This window comes from Brienomyrus brachyistius, chromosome 21, assembly GCF_023856365.1.
Source record: "Brienomyrus brachyistius isolate T26 chromosome 21, BBRACH_0.4, whole genome shotgun sequence".
NCBI lineage: Eukaryota > Metazoa > Chordata > Actinopteri > Osteoglossiformes > Mormyridae > Brienomyrus > Brienomyrus brachyistius.
Window position 1 is genome coordinate 6,978,672 of NC_064553.1, and position 24,990 is coordinate 7,003,661.

Below are 24,990 nucleotides of genomic sequence, written 5' to 3' on the forward strand. Positions count from 1 at the left end.
ATAGCTACAGGCGGGTGCAATAGAGCCAGCAGTGTTCCAGGTAGGAAGCCTGGAGCAGTAAGAGTCAAGCAAGGGTGAAGAATAGTAAAATAGAACATTGATCCTATGGAGAAATGTTCTTTGCTCCATCTTGCTCTCCGTAAACAGGGGGTTAGGGGAGGGGTCACAGCAAATCACCACCCAGGGAGCTGCGGGTTAAGGGCTCTGTACCGTGTTCCATTTGAACTCATAAGTCAGAAATTCCAAGTACCTAGTCGGGAATTTCAACTGAAATGCCTCCTGAAGTGGGGAACCTCTGCGACCCCAACCTCAGAATTTGGGATGGCTGCACCCTTTATCGACAGAAGTGAAAGCTGTAGCCATATAATCTTTATTAGCAATTATGCCTTATTTGTGTTTCAGAAGTCATACACAGTTCTGTCCAAACACTATCTGTGGACAAGTTGCTACAGTGTTTGTATACACAAAATACTGTGTAATGTGTTATCAACTGGTATTGCTAACAATGAACATAACTCTAACTTTTATAAAAATAGTTTTCCCGTATGGGGACCACACACACACAGTTAAAAACAAAAAAAAAACGGTATTCATCATGTTGTGGGAGCATTTAGTCCCCACAAGGTAAGGTATATCTGCACCACACACACATACACACACACACACAGGTACAAGTCCACTTAGTCATATTCCACCCCCAGAACTAGACTCCCTGAAGTCGGGGTTTTCCAAGGAGATTCCACATGGGACACCATTGGAAAAAATAGCATTCAGCTTCTCCATTCTTTAGCAGCCACAGCCTTAACAAGGTCTACCCTCTGGTCTAGTCTTTGCTCCCTGTTCTACTTCCCTGCAGAGGGCATGATGTTCCCACCAGAATGTATGTCTATTTTCAGAAAACAGAGAGACAGTATCCCCAGCGTCTGAGTGGTAAGTACAAGTCCCTTTGCTATAATGTTCAGTCCTGTTGCAAAGGCACAGTCTAGCACCTACCAAGCATGGTTGAGATGACTGTGTGTGTTAGACTGGAAGACCTTCTGTGTGGGGGAAATCAGTGTCATGTCAAAGGTTCTTAGAGGAGCATGAGTCATCCTGACACCAAGATTTGAAGAGACAACGATAACTGTCTGGACTCGGTGCAAGTCTGAGGGACACTGGCTGTGAAAGTAGAAAAGTTTACTATTTATAACGTCTTTTTATGGTCCAGCCCTAAAAAAGTTCGTATGCTATTCCAGCAAAGTCCTTGCTGTTATTCTAACGTGGATGACGGAAATCGGGTTGTACTGTAGAAGGCGATAGTATCTGATGTGTACAATCATGTTGACTCATGCAGTAATGTTGCAGATGGAACAATCACTGCCGCGTGGTTAAACACAGACAATGAAGGAGATCACAGAGGAGGTTATGTCTTCACAAACAAGGAGCACTCTCAGCTGTGAGAGTCTTTTTGGTGTTTTGGACCGATCAGGTAAACCAGTGGTACAAATAATGTTTGTACAGCTATGTTTGTGGTATTAGAGTTGGATGTCTTGTTGATGTGCCATGATTTTAAATATAGACACACCAAGCTAAGTTTTAAATAGATATTCAAAATGCTTCTCATTACAATGTCATGAACTCAATTATAGACAAGCATAGGTGTGGGAAGATGTTTTGAGCTCAGCTTGCCAAAAGTCAGAACGGCCAATAGACTATAAGGAAGGTCTTTCGTATCATCGGAAGCAATCAAAAATTATTATAGTCGCCTCAGCCATTGTGAAATAACAATGCTTTGGTTTTTTTTGGTGAAAAATTAGCAGGCTGCGCCACGATATTGCAACACTGCATTACCACCAACAACCAGAAGGGGTGCTGAAGCACTGTCAGCGCCACCACTTTCAGCAACCACTATAGACAATGACTTAGATTTTCAAATTGTGTAAGGCAATTACAGTGCATTAGTGGTGAGATATTTAAGGTCTTTCTGACCTTAAGCTTCTGATGTGATTGAATTATGTTTACCGTGGCTTAGAACATGTCAAATATGATACAATCCATATTTTTTCATATAAAAGCCTTTACAAACCATTCATTTTCAGTTTATTTTCAAGTGGAACCAGGCTTACCATTCATATTAAACATGTAACCATCATCAACATAAACCAAAAATGCTACTTGCCATTAAAAAATATTTTAAATTAAATGCATTTAAAAATTCAAGTTTTTTGCTTCAGAAAGCTACAGTATACAAGCATACAGACGTTCTGTGTTTTTGCACAAAGTGTAATTTCTTTTACATAATTTATATCCCTATTCAGTCAAGTACAGAAAAATCCCCAAAGTTAAATATGTTCCAATGAATGGGACGTCTTTGGATTTGTGACAGACCATATAAAATGTAAAACTTCCTTGATTCCTACAAGCATGACAATATAGATCATTAGACAACATGTTGTCTAACTGCATGGGAATCACAGGTAAAACAAGCAGCAACATAAATGCGAAATGAAGGCATTTTGAATGGGCACACATGAACACGTCAATTGCGACGCTGTATGACGCCAGCATTTAAAGACAGACATGCATAACCCTACTTTTCAGGCATGAATGTAATCCTCATGCAAGATATCGCTCCCAGTTTTGTGTAGACACACAGCATGTAACAGATAAATACATTGCTATTTGATAAATATATATATCACAGCATTGCCATCACCACAAAAGGATACTGGAGATTGTATAACAAAAAAAACTACAGTACAGGATTCATATTCTGCATAGTTTAAGCTTATATACTCTTCCTTTATATTCTTCTGTTCCACTCACAGCATGGATTAAATGCACAGGTAAAGTGCTTGCAGTATCGTGAAAAAAAAGGCAACAGCGAAATTGCGTGGTTTCATCCCGTGCACGTGACCTGGAGGTCATGCTCATTTGACAAGAGAAAATGCTTAAGTCCCAATGAAAAAAATATATAAAATAAATAAACCAGTGGCACGTGCATGCTGGGGGTAAAATGATATGAAATAATGAGACAGACGTATCTAGGACGTATAGGGTCAGCACTGGTGCTGTGTGTGGTATCGCATCATATGACAAAAGCCGTATGAGGCTGTAAAATGTTTATAGAGCTGAATTCCTGGACGTTTATTTTTTTTTAAAGGACGCTCTAGTTACGAACACGCTGCTTTTTTCTATGTATCAAAATTTCTGAATGCAGTAAATAACTAAAATGCATGTCTGATGCTGTAAAATCCTCATGAGTCTTGCATTTCCCAGTTAAAAAGCAGTATTCAAATGCTGTCAACTGACCTGAAAACCTCTTATTTGTCTGCCTGATGCGGGAAAGTAAAAATCTGTAGTCAAAGCGACTGTATTTGGTTCGACGGAAGATGCACAGTTGAGTTTCGGCATAATACAATTGTTGTTGGGAAACTTGCTCTTTTTCCCCCGGTGATTTCAAATGGTCATTAATGTCCTTCCTAAGATACACAGACCTGGTAAAAATCTGCCAAATTCTGCGCACTTCGTGTTAGTGGTTCCTGGTCCATCACAATGAAACGGGGACGACCATGATGAGCTCATAACGGGGGCCTATAACATTTCTGTAAACAGTTTTTTTTTTTTAGTGCAATCCCAGCCGATGTGGTAACGAACGATACAAACATGCCGACCTGATGGAGTGCAGAAAATTAGATGGGCTTGTACAGTAAAGAGGTGACGTATTTCTTCTTGTATCGGTGAGTAGCACTGAGAACCATCACGCCGTCCTGAACACACAAAAAAAGAGTGGTGCCTTTTTACAGTACACATCAATTCTAAATAATTTAATATGGATAATATGTGGATTAATATAAATGAGATGAAAAAAAACTATTACCACTACCAGAAGGCCATATTCTTGTATATTCTGAGATCTGACATGACAGCAAAAAGCACTGTGATGAAATTGTACCTTTATTGAGAGGGCATAGAGGTGATTCAGCATCACGTGGTTGGGTTCTGGCAGCAGAGCAGGATCACACTGGAAGGCAAATATTTTCAGCCCATTATTTACTGCAGAAAAAAACTCACAAATCAGGACAACCCTTCTCACGACGGATGATTCAAATCTGGTCCATGCTGGATGTGGCCCTTTCAGCGTGTGGCCAGGGGAAACTCACTGAGATGTTTGTGTCCTTGTTCAAGATGACCTGGAGAAGGTGTGGGGGGAGGATGGGTGGGGCCTTGAAGCGCTCTTCAGGTCGGAACACGTACACCTCCTGCCCGTAGGGGCCTGGTGGAGAGCTGGAGAGATCTGATGGACAACGAAAAACCTGTTTAAGCCTGGTGCTTCTTGTACCTCAGCACTGAACATCCATACTGCCCCCCCTGCTCTCCCATTTACACTTATTTCATCTGCACTTTTATTGCATTAACTGAGTATGTGGCTCAATGGGCTAAGCCTCTGACTTTGATCAGAAGGTTGCTGGTTCAAGGTTGGCCTTGGACCCTCTGTAGGTCTTTGACTAAGGCCCTTCACCTCCCAGCTCCCTGGTGCTGCTATGGGTGGCTGCCCTTTGTAGCCAGCTTACTGTCACCTATAGAGAGCATGCTGGGGGAAGTATAAAGATCATTTCCCCATGGGGATCAATAAAGTATCTATTATTAGTTTGTATTCAAGCTAAGCTCCATGTAAATAACAGACCATATCATGTTAACATAACAAGGGGGGTAGTGAGTGGTTCAGTGGGCTAAGCCTCTACAGCCATGGTCAGAAGGTCATAGGTTCAAGCCCCAGCCTTGGCAGAACAGTCACATGTGTGTGAGTCCTCAAGCAAGGCCCTTAAGCTCCAGGGGCACCACATGTTGGCTAAACCTGCACTGTGACACCCCCCCCCCCCTATGGAGAGCAAGATGGGGCATGCAAATAGAAGAATTCCAACATAGTTGTGCAAATAAAGAATTTATCATTTGACTTGGAGCTGTCAGCTGTGACCAACAGTTAATGTTTATCGCAGTGTTCCCTTGAAAATCATTACATTACTGACAGCACAAATAAGGCAGCTAACTTTTGGACACATGTTGATACATTCCAGAGACTGCAGATTTTGGTGGCAAAGTGCTTCATTTCCATTCTTCAAGAAAGAGAGCCTGTCTTATAGGTTTAAGAATGTTTTATTGAATCCTATGACTCTGTTCACCTGACGTATCTGAACACTCAAGCGAATCCACTTGCAGGGCATCAAACACTTCAAAGTCGGACTTCTTCACATGGATCAGGTTGTTGATGGTTCCCAGCTGGCTGGTAACTACTGGCTAAAACAGGAACACATTTATCAAAACACCTGTAACTGTACCTATCTTGGAAGTAATGCCAGAACTTTCCGCAGCATGTGGTTTCAGGTTACCTCTGATGGGTCGTGCAGCCACTGTCCGTCCACAAAGAACTTGTACTGGTGCTCCCCTTCGGGTAAGTCCAGGATTGCTACAAAGTCATTGTGACTGGAGGAACAAAGAGTTTTGTTATGAGCTTTTCTGAAGTTTAAATACCTCACAATGACTTAGCGATTTTTAGCATTGCTTAATAAAGAATATACAGAGAGAGTGGCATGGTATAGGTTCTAATCCCACCAGAGAGAGTTTTTTTATATGTTAGAGGGAATAACAGTGTTGAATATTCAGTACCACACTCAGACAATGGATTGGAAGGGTAACTCAGACAAAGATACATGAGTAGCTAGCAAGACTGAAGAAACAGAAGTATGTTTTTCCAATCTTAACTGGGAGACTCGTGACGCGGCTGCAGGAACTGGGTACCATAACATATACTGTGAATGCAGAATTTGTGAAGACAGGCAGGCTCAAGGCTGCAGAACGTGTGAACCCTGACCAGCGTCAGCCGTTTGCCAGCAAAGTCCCAGGGCAAACGTGGTCGCGGACAGAATTTCAGTTACTCTGCAAGCTACAGGGCTACTTTACTGATACAGATTGCTGGCAGGTGACGTTCTCTTTACTTGTAGTGCCAAAGTTTGTTACCAGGTACCATTACTTGCGTATTCCCTTTTTGATTAGCACTACCAATTTTCCAAACTGTTTTTGAGCCTAGACTATATGGACGAAACCATCGGCCTCCTCCCTAAAAGCCAAAAATATTCAAGGGGTTATAAAAATGCACTCGAGATGTGTTATTACGGCAGTACACATAGACAAGTCCATTTGACATTTTATTACATGAGAGGAACTGGCCCACCTTTTATTAAGTGGGATCTTGGTGCTCCAGTTGTTAAAAGACCCAGCGATATAGACCTCCTTCCCCCCACCAGCCCAGCGGATCACGGTGGGCCTGGCCTGGGGCGCCGGCCTCACGGAATCTTCCAGGTCCTGGGCAAAGGGTGTGAACTCCTTTTCCCCTGAGGGCTGACAGATATTTGCAATTGGCTGAGTTGCACAGTTCCCCCATCTCTCCATCCTGCATCTACTGTGGTGCGTTTCTACAAAAAGCTGAACACCAGCAATACTGTTCACTGAGGCTCATGTGTAGCAATGAACAAAATGCTGACGGGGACAACAATAAGAGAAAAAGATGGCCACGTCAAGCAAGCTGATTACAGAACGCAAGACCTTCACAGAATTTACAATTGTAATGCATTACAGCTGCATGAAAACTACAGAGACATAAGTATGCTTTTAACAGTGGTATAAAACAGCTCTCTAGAGACTGCTAAAGAGCTCTTACAAGAAATACTAAAATCAAATGACAGCTATAAATGTGAACAACATTCTATGTCAGCAGCAAATGTACATTTGTAAACTATTAGCATATCACTGACAAGGACAATCGTTATTGTTCACAAAATGAAATACAGAGAGATGGAGGCACTGTAAGTATATTTGTCCTGATGGCCCCTACACACACACACACACACACACACACCAAAAAAATTTGTACCTTGACACTCAATGGGAAGGATGTGACTGTTTTCCTGCACACTGCTTAACAAGGTTAGAGGAAATTTTGGACACTAAGTCTCTTCTTTTTTTAATATATTTCTAAAGGTCGCCCCCCACCAGTTTGCCATTATTTTTTCCCCTCACCTGTGCCCCCACCCACACAACTCTTTTTTTTTTTTTTTTTTTTTTCCGCACCCCACAGTTTGAATACCTCTGTTCCAGTCCTTGGGTGATAATGCAGGGACTGGTATGGGGATGGTCGCTTTGGAGGGTCCAAGGAGCAACAGAGCACTGAGGCTGCCCAAAGCAGGCAGTGTACGACCATACATGTGCAAAGTACCTTTGACTCTGTAGTGTGGGTGTTAAAGATATTGGGATCGTCGGTGCTGTCCACCATGATCTTGCTCGGCTCCTGTTCCTTGTGGCTACTCCCGCCATCAGCGCGGTGGGATTTTGTCCCATGGCGGTCGCCGGATACACGGTCACTTGTGTTTCCCATGATGCTTTGGTGCTCAGGACAGACCTGAACAACAAAGTAGCATCGATCTAGCCACCGTGTACAGACCGGCATGCCTTTTTTATAATCATTTGGCAAAATGATTGAGGTTCCTGAATGTTTCTAGCAAGTTGTCCTTCAATTAAGTTACCTATATGCAATAATTATTTTAAATGACTTTTTAAACAAACTTTTTCTACTGGTGATGTCACCACTGCGTAAAGCCCTTATTTTCTCCAGGGCAGGTGCATTGTGAAGGGGAGAAAGTTAAAACGATTTCAAAGACCCCTGAGTAACAGGGACCCTAAAAAATTTGGAACATAGGTGGATTGATCTGGGTCCCAATATGATATGTTTTCATGGGGTCTAAAATCTGTAGTGGCATCCCTACTCCAGGAACTACATTACCCAGCTTTCTCAATCGTACATCACTTTGGATAGACACATCTGATAAATACGTGTAATTCTTTAATGCAGACTGCCCGCATTTCATTGCAGCATTATTTCAAATGCATGGAGCTCTAAAGAGCTTGTTACAGATGCTTTGAACAATGGCGCATTAAGATTCACCGGGCCCTGCAATGAATAAGAAAAATGGATGGATATTAACATAATTAAGATATTTATAATGAAAATGTTTTTCTCTAGTGTCAAATATTCTCATTTCCGGTATTTAAGAAGATTTTTTATTTTAATTTCAATTAATATTGTGGGGTCGGATACGTATCTATTACATATACACCAGACTGTTCTGGGTGAATGTCAAATTTCAAGTATAAACGACCATCAATGACCGATTAAGAGCCATTTAACGAGCCACAGAGCCCGTTTCAGCTTCAGACCAGAGTGTTCCCATATAAGGCAATTATGCTACCAGCTCCAAAAAAAACGGTACCTCGATAAGTCTCATGTAAAATAATCCATCAACAAAATTCAATATGATATGCAATATAGAAGCTTAACGTTATCTTACTTGCCAATGGATATGAAATGTCACCGTAGCCAGGAGACTGTCAACCGATTTCAGAAGAAGGGACAGTAGCCGAACACCCTCTTTTCGGGCAGGTCACTTAATGTCACTGGTCAAGCTACGAAGTAAACAACTTAAACAGTTACAGAAGAGCGCAGTCTATGAACTACCGAGTTGTCCGGGTCAACTGCCCCACAAACTACAGTATTTGATTAAGGCGGCACGACGGAAATACCCTAAGCCGTTACAAAATCGCTCGGCAACTATAACTAGCTAGACTGCTAACTAGCAACTCTATCTGGAATGAAGTGACATTTGTGGCCAATAATTCAGCACATGTGTGCTTTTAAAAGCAGAGTTTCACATATAAAAATGTACAAATCGGTAAAACTTACCCCTTCGACAACCGCTACACCAAAACAACCGCAGAAGCTGCTATTTCAATTCTGACAACATTCTTGACAAACACTTAACACTTCACCTCGCTACGGCTTGTCTGGTGATCCAAAAAGCTCTATTTACGAAACGCATCGAACCCTATTCAATTTCAAAGTGTATGATCATCATAAGGTGAATTAGAAATGATGAAATCTAGAAAACTGGTAATCTGATTTTACACAGATTGTCTAATAACATATAATTATTGAGCAATCATGAAATCAATGTTTCCATCCAAAAGTTCCTGCTTAATAAATGTAAATGCAATGCACATTATTATCTTTTAGTTAGTACCTGAAGCACCTGAAGAAAGATAAGAAGCCAATTCAAAATGCAGGTCCTTAAGATTACTTTAACTGTGAAAATATCAATATCATATGATCATTTACGCCTAAGACAAGTGAAGAGTCTCTAAATTAGATTATTTTCTTGCACAAAAATAGGAGATCCACCGACATACATTGATCCATCCATCCGACTTCCAAAACCACATACACATGAATCATATCTGGTACGCTGCCGCAAATATGACTATATTACTATGAATATCTATCCCAAAATAAAATTAATTGATTTTAAAGACAAAAACAGTAACTTCTTTTTATAAACAAAACCATTCGCCATGTCTTCAGTAGTAAAAATGATAATCGGAATAATACTCATTTTACCATGAGCTTCACTTCAGGCGCTTACTTATGGTCATGAAATGAGCTGCCTGGGTATAGTATAATGTAGTATTACACTTAATCACTAGAGGGAGCCAAATGTTTATTGTAAAACTCGGTTTGTTCCGCTTTAGGGGTGGCACGGTGCTGCAGTGGTTAGCATGGTCTCACGCCCGTAGGCGTGAATGTGTCCTGCGATGGGTTGCTGCCCCATCCTGGGCTGTTCCCTGCATTGCGCCCGTAGGCTCCTGCTCTACCGCGACCCTGAATGAGACAAGCGGTTTCAGAAAATGGATGGGTGGATGTTCTGCTTCGCATTAAGCGCCACCACTATGTTCATCCGTTATATTGTTCTTAATACGCATTGCGCTGCTTTAATTTCAATGCAGTCAAAGCCAATGTAGTCATATTGACGTGAAACGTGAAAGACAGAAATTTTTGGCCTGTCACAAATATCTTTACCCATCGAACCGGACTAGAAAGCAACTTCGCGTTGCTTACCATCCATCCATCCATCCATCCATCCATCCATTTTCTGTAACCGCGTAACCTTTTTAGAGTCGCTGGGGGTCCGGAGCCTTATGTGCCTATACCAATTAAATTATTATACAAATTTAATTTTTAAATGTAATTAAACGTAAAAAAACGTAATATAATGTCATTTAGGGGATTCATGAGATGTAATTGAATGATTTAATTGAATAAGAAACCGCATACATTGTAATTGAATGATGTAATTGAATAAGAAACGCATAAATGGATAGTTGGTGTTACCGAACTGACAGATTGCTTAAGTTGCAAAAGTGAAAAGAGACTGAATAAACCCATACAACTTTTGTTTTTGTTCACAAAACGAGGTATGAATAGAAACTCATGGTCATGGATACGTTCGTAAATCAAGCAATATTATTACTCTAAGATACATGACGGTCATACTAAACCCAGTTGATTTGAACGTTTATTGCCATTATTTATTATTATTTTATTATTATTGATCTTGAAGTATTTTACATTTATGACAACCATTTTACATTAGCACTAGCTGGGATACAGCTAATTTTCCATAAACTATATGAATGTGCAATTTTGCGTCGCCTGTCCTACTTCAAATGATCTACGTAACTCCACGGCTGTAGTTAACGACATACATGGTTAGGTAATGTTCCAACGTCCGCGTGTAGGCGGTTTGAAACAGATGATTAGCATATTGATCTTTGATTGGATCACAGTTCGTCCACGCTGCTTTCTGACCAATCAGACTAGAGTGCGTTGAATAAAGTATCGCCTTGAACAGAGTGCTTTCTGGTCTTTGCGTCGAATCAACGTAGGAATAGTTGATGGTGGGGGTGTAGTTAAGCTTTTGAACCTCGTTGCCTGTCCTACTACTCTCAGATCAGGAGAGTATTATCGGAGTGTCTGTAAACGTAGATGGCTTTCATCATGATGAAGAAAAAGAAGTTTAAGTTTAAAGTAGATTTGGAGTTGGACGAACTGTCGGCCGTTCCCATTGTGAACGGTGTCCTTTTTTGTAAAGTCAGGCTTATAGACGGTGGATTTTCAGACGAATCATCTCGGTAAGCAGCTAGAGATTCTAGTCGGTGTAACGTCGACGTGTCTGTGATGTTGTTTGGACTGAAATTTAACGATTTCCTGAAATCTAATTGCGGCATGTCTTTACCACGCACAGACTAATAATTCTCCTTCGCTATAGTAATACAAGGAATCTGTAGTCTGGTTGTTTTAATGTAATGTTTAACTTTACCCAGAACTGTTCTTGACTTTTAGTGTACAATGGCTAAACGAGTTTACTAGGAATCTAAACAGTTGATGTGGTTACTTAACGACTTGGTCATATTGGTATTGCCTTTTCATAGATTAGTTGGTAATTTGGTGGGGGGGGGGGAATCCTAAAAACCAAGCTTTTGATAAATGGCCGTTGCCATGGTAATTCACCGTAGCTCGTGGTACTTGACAGCAAAGTCAAACAATGACGGTCGCGCTGACAGTTTGAAGCTGAAAATATTTCTGACCTTTGAAGCGCTCAACAATCAATGGCCGATATATTTTTGTAGGCTTATGTCCTAGCTACTGCATGCTGTGTGCTCTTTATATGCCTATACGTAGGAGAAACTTTGCAGCATGTAATGCAATTTGTTTTTCAAGGTATTTTCAGAAATGGCTGCGTCCTGTTTTGGTATTATACTGCATGCTTATGAGGAAGTAGACAGCAGTATTTGATAAAAGTAAAACAAGCATAAGTGCCGCATCGGCGCCTTTGGACCAAATACACTGCACAATTTGCCTGAGATCGTGGCTTTGGTGGTTTTTTTCCGCCTTCCCTTTCAACAGACTAAACATCTTTCAGTTTCCTATATCAGAACCTGTTTAAATGCGGTCAAAAGTCACGTCGGATGACAGGCAGGGCTAGATGAAACATACCGTTTGCTCCAACCTGGCAGCTTTAAAACCTTTCATGTAAATAATTGCTTAAATGCTCCTTAATGCATAGTTATCTGTGCCTTTGTCAGTATTAAACTTAAAGGTTGTGTGAAAGCTGCAGTATTCCTTAAACTTGCATCAGGTACTGAGAAAAAATATTTGAGGGTGTTGTAGATAGAGATGCTCAGCCAAGCGTTACCACTTCCTTAAATTAAATGAAATTATTTTGCAGCTGTGGCAGGTGTTGTCTGTAAAGCATAACATTCTCTATCCTTATAAAACACTACTGAATGTTTAATGGACATCATATGTTCTCTTTTGGGGGATTACTCAACACTTGTAGGTTTCAAATGGACAATGGTTTGTCTAAATTACTGCTTTTCTATGCTAAATTATTCCCTGAGAAACACATCCCTGTTTGAAACACGCTGAAGGACTGGATTGCGAAGGTTAAGGAGCAGGCATTTGCCCTGTAAGGGTTGAACGAATATATACTGTTGCACTGGAATTTTGATTGTCTGCATATTTGATTTTTAGTGCATTTCTTTTAACTGTGGATTTGACATAAGGCACTAATAACAGAACACACCATTTAGTTATTCAGTCTTATTAGAGATTGCTTGGTATGTACAGTATCGGTTAAACCTTTCTTTTTGTAATACCAGGTGAAGCTTCACATTTGACTTGACAGTCTATTATTATAATTAAGAGTTTTAGTTTTGTGAAATGTCTGTAGGCTTTGATTGCTTCAGAAAAGAAAATGCTGCCAACTGAGTATTAGTCTTTGATGCTGACCTTTCACTGACTTAGATGTTGTTGACTTGTATATTGAACTATCTCACACAGCTTGTAAATATTTGATGGATTAATAGTAAATGCTTCAGTCTTGTAACTCGTGAAGCACAACCTGCATTGAGGAATAAGGACTTTGTACCTGTCATTATAAAGGTATCTGAGAATCTGAATAAGACGTTCCATGTGCGGGTGTGTAAAATCGTGTTTTAGGTGGTCCACCAAAAAGGATTATCTTAACCTCTTTCTACCTTTACGCTTTTGTTTTATTGAATTGCATACAGTTGTTAACATGAAACAGTAAATCCAGTAATTGTTCACTGTCAGTCTTGTTAATTCTAACACACTGGCCTTCGATATTTTTCCTTTGTTGTGGTGTAATCAGCCTGTTGCCATTTAGATTTGGGGAATTAACAGTACTGACTTCTGTCAGGCTGTCTGCTGCAAACTCGACTTGTTCTCTTTGGGTGGGTAGTTGAATGTTCCACCTTCAGTAGACCAAAGAAATGCGTGGAAGAGGAAACTGAATCAGGTTGAATTGTGATTGGGAAGTAGTTTTGAAAGCCACTTTCCCATGATTGACCTTTGTCATCACAGTGAAACTGTGCTATAAAAGAGAACAGGACCGAGACTAGGCTCGCTTTATACGTCAGTTTGTTTCTCACAGAATGTGGCAGCGGATGCGTAGAGACTGTCATGACTGATCTAAATATAGGGATGCTGGAAACCAAATTCCCTCTCCCAGCTTGAAATGGTTTGTAAAGGTTCTCTCTGGATTCTGTCCAAGGAGAATGACAAGTCAAGTACCGCAGATGATGCAGATGAAAGCATATTATTAGGGATGGCAGCCATTGTCAGGAATACGATTAGATTTTTACAGCAATGCCATGATTATCAGCCAATTAAATATAAGCCATAAATATAAACTATTAAATCTAAAGAAAAAGAAACTGTATATTAAATTATTTAATGATTATTTTTTTCCAATACAATTACAGATGGACTATTTTTGAATCTTTATAATTCATTAGTAAACAGGAGAAATTTCTTGAGCTAGAAGGCTAACTATTGCCTTTGTTATTTTTTATACTAATATTCTTGGAATTAATGGGTTGGAGGAAAAGTGAAATTAAGGCTGTTCTGTAGAATAGAATGTTTTTTTTTGTCCTGAAACATTTGGTTTAACATTTATTTATATGTACAATCTTTATAATGCCAGGAACTAGAGATTTAGACTCATTAAGAGATGAGTGAGTAATTTGCTATATGCCCCCAAAGGAAAGTCTTTCATAGTCTAAAAGCTGTTCCATTGTGTATTATCTTAAAAAGCGAAGTGTTGAAGTGTAGAGTTTTGAAGAGTGAAAGTTGATCTCTGTGATGGATGAGTCAAGCCTGGTAAAGATGATAATATGACTACTTTAAGTTCATGTTTAAAAATGGTTGGGGGGGGATATTTTGGGGATGGGGGGAATATGCCATAGCAACTCTGTTCATAAAAACACAAACAATGATTCACCTTTATTATTCCAGATGTTTCTGTCATACACATTTTTTTGTTTCATTTAAAAAAAAAAAAAAAAAGGTGTCTAGCAAATAATGCAAAATTTGTATTTTTTTTATTAGTAATGTTTCAGTGGTGATAAGCATCTGGGTTTAAGAAAATAGTATTTGCTTTTCTGCATATGTTTTTGTATAAGTTCTCCCATGATTAGTCACTCTGTACGCTTGAATATTAGATGTTTTTAGTCTTATCATGTGAAAAATTAGCCTTAGCTAAGTTGGATTATTCTTTGCGTGCCAGAAAGGTTTAGCCTTGGGACAAATGACTTAACTTGTTTGGATAGATTTCCAGAGTTTGCCTGTTTTGTGGTTCCAGTTATATGAGCTCATGCAGTTTGTTTTGTACTCCGAAGCTCTGCCTGGGTTGGAGGTTATAGCAAGGATATTGACAGGGTGTCCTCAAATCCCTTAACTATCGCTTGGCTTTGACAGGACAGAGGAATGCATAGAGTGATGTATCGGATGTATATAATCAATCGTGTGCTCATAATAACTGCCTCGTTGCGTTGTCCTTCGTGTCATGCATCGGGAACAGTCAGGAGAACGTGGCTTGTTCAGCCGTCCAGCCAGCCGCGAGTGACTGCTGAGTCAGTGTCACTGGTCTTGGCTAATGATGCTGCATTTCTGAAGTTCACGCCTTTAGACACAGACGCCACTTGTAGTAGCAGTGGGTGCATGAAGACCTGTGGGATTGGAGCGAGCATGACGTGTTCGACCTCACACACCATCCGTCTTTAAGCAGTCACACTCCCAATGAGTCACTCACACACCCCATTTCAAACGATTTCTCGCCCCTTTTTTAGCTTTATGAAATAGAGTGTTTGTGTCTCCTCAATCTTTAACGTTCCTGAGTCAAGGATTTTTTTTGTTTGCATGTTCTGATGATGACGTATACAAGTTCTCTGACTCAAAATCTTAATGTGAAACGAGTTGTTTCTTGAGCGTTAAATTTATTCCTTGTTTTATGAGAATCTTCTTGGCCTAAAACTTATAATTTATCATACTTGAAAAATACTGAGTAGTTTGTCATTCAGGGAAAAAAACTACTTAAAATTATTTTAGTGAGTTAACTTCAGGGGTGGCATGGTGGTGCAGTGGTTAGCACTGTTGCCTCACACCTCTGGGACCCAGGTTGAAGTCTGCGTCTGGGTTACATGTGTGGAGTTTGCATGTTCTCCCCATGTCGTCGTGGGGTTTCCTCCTCCGGGTACTCCGGTTTCCCCCCACAGTCCAAAAACATGCTGAGGCTAATTGGAGTCACTAAATAAGGTGTGCATGCGTGAGTGAATTGTGTGTGAGTGTGCCCTGCGATGGGCTGGCCCCCCATCCTGGGTTGTTCCCTGCCTCGTGCTCATTGCTTCCGGGATAGGCTCCGGACCCCCGCGACCCAGTAGGATAAGCGGTTTGGAAAATGGATGGATGGAGTTAATTTCATAAAGATTCTTAACTAGAATCAACTTGTTCAATATTCTGACCCAAGGCAACAAAACAGAGTTGTATTTTTTATTTTTAGATGTACCATTTTATCATGCATGTACTATATGGTTTACATGTTTGTCCTGATAGTCAGTTTTTGGCAGTTTCTGCAGTTGGTAATGATAACTGGTGACCTGATTGAATGGATATTGTTCTGTTACATTCCAGTGTTTCAACATTTTAGGATTACACTGCTAGTATCTCTTACAGGGTTAAGTACTAGAGACCTGGCTTTTTTCATTTCGTGTCTGTGTTGCATGAGAGAAATTGCGTCAGATTGGTACTATTAAATGAACATTTGTTTGCCAGACTCTGGTTTCCTTTGGTATAATTTTCCCTTGTCTGGCCAGAGCAGCTGTGCAGTGATTGCACTCCATGCCCAGTGTCTAAGGAAAGCTGACCTTTCATTGCAGAAACATCCTATAGATGATGAGCTGCAGCGTTTCTGCTGATAAGCTACCTTGAGACTCGCATGAATGGTGAAAATCTCTGTGTCAGTGTCTGGAATGCACTGGAATGTAGAAGTTGTCCAGTTACTTTTTTTTATGCGGTCGTATTTGTTTAGCCCCACGCCCAGTGATTTATGAGGTGTACAGGCTTACGTGTCGCCTCTTTGTTGATGGTGCCTGGATTTGAATGTGCCATTGTCAACCTCCAATGTTCCTGTTTCTTACTGCAGTCCTTATGGCTTCACTGATACCGAGGCTCGTTGTCAGGCAACCAGCTGACATTTTTGTCCTTTTTCATAATGTGAGGTGCAGGTGTGTATAGTAATGTTTAAGGCCAGTTTGACTTATTGCCAGTGGTTTAGTGTTTAGTTTAAATGCAATGGAGGGACAGTTTATTATCCCATTTGAATGTATAATGATCGGAAATATTGCAGAGCTCATGGGGCTATGGCTGAGTGATAACCTTGTTTGACTGGATTTGATTGATGCAGCAATTGTCCATTCCGAATCTCAGATATCAAACATGCAATTAACAAGCTTTTAAAATGGGAAACGGTGATTATGGCTATTGATTTTAAAAGCACACGTGGTGTTTACTTAAAAGTATTTCTTATTGCCAACCTTCCCCAGGGAGATGGTTCAGGCCAACTGTGTACGGTGGAGGAAGAAGTTCTCCTTCCTGTGTAAGATGAGTGCCGGCGCCAGCACAGGCGTGCTGGACCCATGCGTGTTCAGAGTGTCCATACGCAAGGTACAATTTCCCGCCAAGACCTGCTCCTTTCGGCACTGCTAATGGAATGTGTCGTCCTGTTCTTGCAGGTTTAACGTTTGTCTCATCTGTTTCTCTGTAGGAACTGAAGGGTGGAAAGACGTATGCAAAGGTAATTCGTTTTGCTTGCCTAGTTTGCTTTATTATCCACAACAAACACTTGACTTGTGATAAATTTAACTGTTAAAGCATAACCATGCCGCAAAACGGTAAGAGCTGGAAACATCAGGTGACAGCTTATCTTATGTCTTGCAGCTTGGGTTTGCTGACCTTAATCTGGCTGAGTTTGCTGGCTCCGGAAACACCACTCGCAGGTGTTTGCTGGAAGGCTATGATACCAAGCACATGCGGCAGGATAATTCTATACTGAAGGTCGGTAAACAGGTGTAACTTGGTTGATGAAATGATATGATCCCTTATTTACCATTTGCACAAGTACAGGTACATTGGAATGCTCTTCGCCTTGGGGGTCGCAGCACAAGGTCAGCTAGATAAGGGCCTTGCTCAAGGACCCACAGACATGTGACTGTTCTGCCAAGGCTGGGGTTCGAACTGGACGCTTTTCTAATCGCAGGCACAGAGGCCTAACCCACTGAGCAATCCACCACCTCTTGGCTACTCAAGTGGGCCTATGTGGCATTCTGGATTTGCATTGGGTACATAAAGATGGTGACCACATTAGCCAGATCATTTAACAAAGGAAGTTATTTTCTTTCAATAGAAACTGAACAAACTTAATGTGTGTGTAGTTGCACGGCAGAATGATTTGCTAAAGATGATCACATGACTGACTCTCTGTTCTCTTGTTTAGGTGATCATCAGTACGCAACTGATGTCCGGTGACCCGTGCTTTAAAACGTGAGGAGAATGTTTTGTTGTTTTTTTTTTTGGTCTTAAACTGATGCACAGTCTGATTTGTCCTTGAAGAAAAATGCATTATCAGGCTCAGAAATATTTGGCCCCACCCACACAAAACAAGCAGACTGTCTGCGCTTGGTTGAACTATGCCGACAGATTGCGACGAGCGTTTCAGCTCAACGATCAACCGCACGTCAAGCAACTCGTGTTCAGAGGAAGTTTGCAGGGTAGATGTATCCTCTTTCAGATTACCACAACAGAACTACTAAGTGTTTTGGTTGGAAACTAATGCTGAAAGATGTGTTCGATCGGCTAACATTAGACGTCGCGATGAAGCTGTAGTCCAAAGCACCCTGCTCAGTACCATGCTAAAGCTATTTATGTACCTTTAACCTTGCCTTTGCTGTTTATTGGAACTGACGAGCAAGGATCAGATGTAGCTGAAAATGGTTGCTTTTTTATCCCTGACTATTGACCATTGTATTGCTTTAGCTGGAATTGAATTACCGAATAGCTCCCAGCTTGCTGAACGAGTGGGCAGCTCCCCAAAATGCTGTCTTTGCTTTGCTTGTGTTAGAAAACGGCGGTTTTTCATGCTAATAGTTTACACTAAGAGGCAATGGGATGCTGGTTGTGTACGAAAATCTAGGTGCAAAGATGCCATTTTATCATTCGGGAAAGCATTTTCTGCGGTTGAAAGGTAGCTCAGTCTGAATAGTAAAGCTTGCACAGAGAAAGCTTGGCACGTAAGCCCAGTTAAATCATAAATTTATTACCATCTACTGTCATTGTTGCATTCTGTATGCAACGGAAAAGTTTCTTGGAATGATGCCATATTTTAAGATGCATCCCTGATTAGTTGAAAACCCTGAGGAGCCATGAAATATAGAAGATCTACAAGGCTGTTAAATAATACAGTTGAATACAGCACTCTTACATGTCATGCATCTTTAAAGTTGCAAATGGAGGTGGAGGGGGTGAGCAATGTTGAAATGGATTTTTTGCTTGCATTATGCCGCCTGTCTGACTTCCTGTTTAGTGTGGAGGCCGTCCGCAGGATGAACACAGTTTCTGTCCGACACGGAGGCAGTGAAATGTTTGGCAGGTTTAAATGTGGGTGTGCATGGTGTCAGAAATCAGTTCCCGCTGCTTAAATCGCAGCTCATTGATTTAAAATTTGACAGAGGGTAGTCTGTATGCCCGCTTTTACCTTGAGTCATGCCATAAGAGTGGGTTGCCATGGTATTTTGTCACGGATTTTCTGTCATTTTCCTGAAAGGATGTGTCGACGTGGCATTGCTAGTAAGGCACAAAAGCCAGTACGGTGTGTCATCGCGACGTGACCTTTTTCAGCGTTATGACCATTCGTTTTCCCTCCGTGTCACACGCTTGCTGTGAACGAGCAGCCCACGGAGTCTGAACACTCACCCTATAGAGGTATGAGTGGGCTTTCCCTCACTGTCCTCTTTTTGGCAACGGGCCGACCGCGCATTGCATACCCAACCATCAGGGCCCCAGCGATGACTCACACAGCTCTAATGGAGGAGTAGGAAATCCCTGGCACTCCCGCACTGACTCTAGCCCCTGGGACAGGGAGGAATGCAGCATGTCTTGAAGCTTGCGTAACAGCACCGCCGTTGCTGGGTAACTCCAACTCACTTTTCAAAACAAGCAGGAAGCTGTGACACGGCCAGCTTCTACGATGCACCCCATAAATACAAAAGCGGAAAGCCCGGGATGACTCAAAATACCATCTGGTTTTAATCCTGCCCACCATCTCAGCTCAAAGTAGAAGTTTGACAGCCGGGCCACACTGAGCTCAGATTATAAAACGACAAAACTTATCCGCTAAACTTTCCCCGGCCAATTCTGCAGACCGGATGCTAAAAACAGTCTGTGGCGCTTTATTAAGTGTCTCGCTCGTGGGCTAACGTCAGTCTCACTAAATGCAGCTGCACTCACACATGCTTATTTGTTTCAAAACTGCAAAATTCCTTTAACGCAGACAATGAATGAGCAGAGTTCATAGTGACTCCTCAGTATGTTCAGCGGCTCTCACTCTGCTTATGCTGGGGAACCCAAACATTTGTCCTTCATTGTTTCCTGTATTTTTTTTTTTTTTTCCTGCAGCATTGGGTGCTGATCATCTCCCTCTCTCTTTTTTGTAGCCCCCCCTCCACAGCCATGTATGTGGGAATCCAAGAGGGGGAATGCCTGCTCAAGGACAGGAAGGGAGGAGAGACACTCAAGCAATTCGTAGGTACGTTGACAACGATTGATCTCAATGAGGTGAAAAAGGACAGGAGGAGATGTGAAACTGTCATTTTACTTCACTTGTGTGACATAGATGTCTGTAATCTACCCTTTGGTGGGTCGTCTTTTAAGGGGAGTGAGTCCATTATACCATTAAGATTCTGGTATTTGAGCTATCCTAGAGTAATCAATTGGCCCGTTCTGGTTTTTTGTCCTTATCGCCTGTCTGTTATGATATCAGTGCCCTGACAGCAGTCTGAATGTTGGCTTGTGCCTGAGCAGAGGCTTAACGATCGGACGTCTTCCAACCCAACAGACACCCCACTGAAGAGTGCCTCCGTTCCTGACGAGCTTGGCATGTGTGGACATTCCAGGACCTCCAGCTACGCCAGCCAGCAATCTAAAGTGTCGGGTACGTGTCTCGATAGCCCTTGGAAGGAGACCTAAACCGCCCTGACAAACGATCTCACTCTAGAAAACGTGTGTGGGACTGAATCCAGGCGGCGCTACAAAGAGGATTACCTTTGATTCTTCTGAACTCCTGCCATTATTACAACTGCTCCTCGTCTTCCTCATGCATTGTCATGATGTGCTTTTATTGATTCGGTTCCCATCATCTGAAAGGAGCCGATGTGCAGCATGGCCGCTTGGGGTCGGTTTTCAGTTTCCTGAAAATGAGACTGAGGGGCTCACATGCACGTTATTTCCAGCATCGAGTCACCTGTTTGGTGAGGGCTCTTGGCCTACAGGCTTCCCCACCACTTACGTGGTTTTTATTACGGTCATCTCCTCGCCCCCTCTGTCCATGTTACACATTTGTACGTCTCGTGGCGAGAAATCATCAGACGGTGGGAGCTTCCTTGGCAGGGACCGCCGAGGTGAACGTGGGAAGTGGATGCCTGGGACGTTTGATTAGATTCAGTCAGGATCATCTCCCGACTAACTGCAGTCACCTTGGGGGCGAGTGACAGACGTACAAGGGGATGATGCTGTGAAATTCCCATGCGAACCCCTTAATCATGCAAGTTGTTCACTGAGTGCATCACTGCCAAGCACTGGGGGCTTGCAGGTTTTCTTAGGCAAGCTTTTTATAGACCATGTGGGTGGCCATGGCTGTCTTCGCCCAGTGAGGGGGGTAAAGTCGATGAGTAACAAAATGTGTAGAAGATCTAAAATACAGCAGCACATCAGTGATGCCGATTGGGGAATTGGGCCATTGTGAAGGTCACAGAGCACGAGACCAAAATAGAGTTAAAAAAAACAAAATTAAACGAAGGTAAATGTATGGCAAAATACGTTTGGGCCAAAGAGTGGCACGTTTCCCTATGCAGTCTGCGTGAGCCCCCTCTCTGCTTCCATCTATCAGGGTACAGCACGGATCACTCGCGCTCCTCCAGCATGTCGGAGCTCACGCACCGGAGGAACACTTCAGTGGGCAGTGCCTCCACTGGAATCGGCAGCATACCTGAGCCCAGTGACGAACGGGAGCCCCGGGCAGGCCCCCAGCTCAGTGTCGGCACGCCCATCAAGAGCACCTCGTCCAGCGAGCGCCTTAACAGGTGAATGCTGATGACGATTCCTCACGCTGACGCGAATAAAGCTGAGGGCACTTAGCCGTGGTTAGCGACTGCCGAACGGATCCTGAATATCTTGCCGAAAAGTGGTAGCACATCTATACAACACATTTGCGGTGTGATGTGGCACAGAGAACCTTACAGCCTTCGATTGCATCTTCTTAGGCATCCAATGAAACAGGATTCCATGGAGTCCCAACTAAAGCGGGTTGATGCCACCAGGGTGGACGCAGATGACATTGTGGAAAAAATACTGCAGAGCCAGGATTTCAGCCATGACTTGCTGGACTCCAGTGCCGAAGGTATGTGTGCTTGGACAGGGCTGGTGGTAAAGGAGGGGGGGGGGCACTGGGACACAGCCAGAGTGACAGGCTCAGTAATCAGAAGTGATCACTTCTGGTCCAGAAAGTAAAAATCCAAAGTAGGATTTTGTTTCAACCAACCAGTTGAGTATAAAGAGTCAGAGTACTGATTGGTTGAAACAAAATCTCGGTCTGGACTTTCTGGACCTGAAATGTCTGCGTCTGTCAGTCATGGACCAGTTATGTAGGATGTGAGCATAAGGGGGTGACAAAGTTAAGCATTGACAACAGAGCTCTGTAGGCATCGTACACCCACGACATTCTCAAGTTTTTTCACCCACACTTGACTCTGAGCCCAATTCTGTTGACATGCCGGGTGGAGAATATATCAATCAACACTGGATATAATGAAAAGGTGAACGTTAACAGCAGCACCCGTCATTCCTTAAACCTTGAAACATTCATAAAAACGCAGAACCTTCAGAAGTTCATACCTCCCACACTGCAGAAAGCACCTTTGTCAATGCTTGCATGTTTTCAAATTGCCTAGCAACCAGTTCTTCCTGCTATGAAGGAATCTACAGGATTTTGTATTTTTCCCAGACCTTGCTTAATTTTTTTTGGACTGTGTGTTTGTCGTCCTCAGAGGAAGGTCTCCGCTTGTTTGTTGGCCCAGGAGGAAGCACTGCTTTTGGGAGCCATCATACCAGGTGTGTATGTGAGATGTACCAGTAGACGACTTTACCCAGAAGTTTGCCGTGCACGATACTGCCCAGAATTTTGTAGAATGTGTGGAAACTGAAATCGAAACTTTTTTTCAAATCTTTCACAATCAGTATAAAAAATACTTTTATTGCACATATCATAAAGTTCCTCAGATTACTTCACTGTCCTGTTTAGCTGTGTTTTGCCCATATTATACATCTTGTGCATATTGAATGATGTTGATTTTTCTGCATCAGGGTTGGTGCCGGAGCGTACGAGCAGGTTGTGATAAAGCGGTAGCCCACCAGAAAAGCTACCTCCAACTTCCGTGTTGGGGACGGTCTGGGTAAAGGCGATGGTCGTGCCTTGATTCTCTTTGCCGGCGCCCTACCTCAACCTACTTAGAATGTCGGCAAATGTGATGGCCTGAAAACTGATGGACATGACTCCCCCTGCTGCCAAAACATCCCAGTCGGACCTAAAACCTGAGAGCATTTGGGAAGGATGAACAGGAGTCATCAGCCAGCTGCCGTTATGGGACACACCTTAAACTGCAGTGTGAGGCTGCACACCAGTTTCAAAGATTCCAACGAGGTCTGAAATGCTATTTATGAGGACCACAGCTTTGTATAACATTTCCTGGAAACGGGGCTGAATACTGTGTTCTACTAATCCCTGACTTGCTTTTTTGCTTTTTATATAAAATACTGAACAGGAAAGTTAAACGTAGTGGTGGAATCATCTTGACATTCATAGGTTTTTTGATCCTGGTTTGGTCAGCGCCAAACCGAAGCTCTATCGTTCTGAGAAGGAACAAAATCTACTTAATTTAGAGTGTCACGACTATTATCTTAAGGGGTCCAAATAACAAGCTGAAATACTGTAAAAACTGTAAGTCTTGTTAGGCTGAAAGCCTGAAATGTTAATGTATTAAAACCGTGACTTTACTGGGCAGTAACAAACAAACCATTCTTCCAACCTGATTTGCTATAGATCTGTCATATCTGAAACTTGAGGTCCAGAATGTTGAGTCCCTTAATTGATGGGTATAAGCAGAGTTTGAAGTCAAAATTACAGTAAAAGCAGAAAGGAAACGTTGCATTGTGTGACGTGGCAACATTGTGATGTTGGATTTTATAGGAAGTAGAACCAGACTTGCAAACCACTCAAGCCTAGTTGACTATCAAGCTGACGATATGTTGTACTTGCATTTTTCTAAAAAAAAAAAAAAAACAAGCCATCCTGTCATCTTAACAGTAAAATGTGTGATTATGGGATGTAGTCTCACTGTTGGACATTGGTTCAATATATAATATTGTTCTGTCCGTCGAATACGTATATGGTGTTTAAAAAGTGTCACGACATTTTTAAAAACATTTTGTGCTCAAGGTAGTCGGTGCCCTTGTGAATGCTGTATGCCACTGTGCTAATTCGTGTATTGAGTTGCAGGCTTGTCTTCTACTGCCTACAAAATGCTTAATGGAGTGAATGTAATGCTTCCCCATCAGGCCACAAATGATGACGAGATGCATTACAAAGCAGAAGCCTCTATCCCTTTGGCTTGCAGGATGTCCAGTACAAAGAATGAGCTCACCCATTAAGTGCCATTACTTTACACTAGGTTAACCCTAATTCTGAAGTCTTTTAGAATGGAAATGTTTATATAAGCTTAAATCTTGTGAGATTTAAACCATCCTCTCAGCCAATCCAGCACCTCTCACATGAAATATGCGTAAAATGAAAAGTAGTTCTCAATTTAGACCTGATATTGCGTTTGGTAAAGCTGCCTGGTTATTGTTACTTTATTCGTGCACATTAAAATTTCACCACTCCAGACTGTATGTTTATTTATAAAATCATTACTTCTGTATACATTTCTCCATCTTCTGTAACTTCCTTTCCCCTAGAGGGATGTGAGCCTGGAGCTTATCCCAGGCAGTGCAGGGCACAAGGCATCCTGGACAGGAGGCCAACTGTTTGTATACAAAGTGTTTACTCAACTGGCCCACTTTTTATTCTATTTCTGAAATTACTTTTACCTTTAACAGATTTTTATTTTTGTAATAACTGTCTGTACTCCATTTATTATAATGGTTAGGGTGGTAATCTTACAGTGTTAATCGTTTGCCTTTGGTATTATGTTAAGGCTTGTATCAGTTTCAAAATCGTAAAAAAAAAATCTTCATATGAATTTTCATTGTAATGCACATATCACACACTTGCATATGTACAACGTTTAGTCAATTAAAATCTTTAAGAAAATGTGTGGCTTTTTTCCTTTAACATTTAACATGCTTTACCATGCTTTTGTCCAAACCGACGTACAGATGAG

At 41.8% G+C, this 24,990-nt stretch overlaps 2 protein-coding genes across 4 annotated transcripts; one reads left to right on the forward strand and one right to left on the reverse strand.

Moving 5' to 3' along the window:
* Positions 1 to 2,062: 2,062 nt before the first annotated feature.
* prkab2 (protein kinase, AMP-activated, beta 2 non-catalytic subunit) lies at positions 2,063 to 8,899 on the reverse strand. 3 transcript variants are annotated; one of them, XM_048989695.1, is made up of 9 exons: positions 8,774 to 8,899; positions 8,386 to 8,496; positions 7,253 to 7,435; positions 6,212 to 6,378; positions 5,370 to 5,463; positions 5,163 to 5,277; positions 4,143 to 4,276; positions 3,935 to 4,003; positions 2,063 to 3,749 (listed from the first exon to the last, which is right to left on the reverse strand). In XM_048989695.1, the coding sequence occupies exons 3-9, from the start codon at positions 7,409 to 7,411 to the stop codon at positions 3,672 to 3,674; spliced, it is 816 nt and encodes a 271-aa protein (XP_048845652.1). In that variant the 5' UTR covers positions 7,412 to 7,435; positions 8,386 to 8,496; positions 8,774 to 8,899; the 3' UTR covers positions 2,063 to 3,671. The 3 variants fall into 3 exon arrangements, with proteins under 3 accessions (XP_048845652.1, XP_048845651.1, XP_048845650.1); XM_048989694.1 differs by having other exon boundaries at positions 8,382 to 8,496; XM_048989693.1 differs by lacking the exon at positions 8,386 to 8,496.
* A 1,890-nt stretch (positions 8,900 to 10,789) lies between these two features.
* On the forward strand, positions 10,790 to 24,920 carry LOC125716633 (protein FAM102B-like). The gene is made up of 11 exons (XM_048989176.1): positions 10,790 to 11,055; positions 16,828 to 16,948; positions 17,049 to 17,078; positions 17,222 to 17,338; positions 17,778 to 17,824; positions 19,993 to 20,084; positions 20,394 to 20,489; positions 21,444 to 21,636; positions 21,817 to 21,953; positions 22,600 to 22,663; positions 22,916 to 24,920. The coding sequence occupies exons 1-11, from the start codon at positions 10,910 to 10,912 to the stop codon at positions 22,956 to 22,958; spliced, it is 1,086 nt and encodes a 361-aa protein (XP_048845133.1). The 5' UTR covers positions 10,790 to 10,909; the 3' UTR covers positions 22,959 to 24,920.
* The last annotated feature ends 70 nt before the right edge of the window (positions 24,921 to 24,990 follow it).

Coding starts and splice junctions, on each gene's coding strand:
- LOC125716633 (XM_048989176.1), top strand. CDS start 10,910: ATGGCTTTCATCATGATGAAGAAAAAGAAGTTTAAGTTTAAAGTAGAT. Junction 17,079..17,221: donor GTGGAAAGACGTATGCAAAG/GTAATTCGTTTT, acceptor TATGTCTTGCAG/CTTGGGTTTGCTGACCTTAA. Junction 17,825..19,992: donor GGTGACCCGTGCTTTAAAAC/GTGAGGAGAATG, acceptor TCTTTTTTGTAG/CCCCCCCTCCACAGCCATGT.
- prkab2 (XM_048989693.1), bottom strand. CDS start 7,411: ATGGGAAACACAAGTGACCGTGTATCCGGCGACCGCCATGGGACAAAA. Junction 5,278..5,369: donor GGCTGCACGACCCATCAGAG/GTAACCTGAAAC, acceptor TTCCTGTTTTAG/CCAGTAGTTACCAGCCAGCT. Junction 4,277..5,162: donor TGAGTGTTCAGATACGTCAG/GTGAACAGAGTC, acceptor GTTGTCCATCAG/ATCTCTCCAGCTCTCCACCA.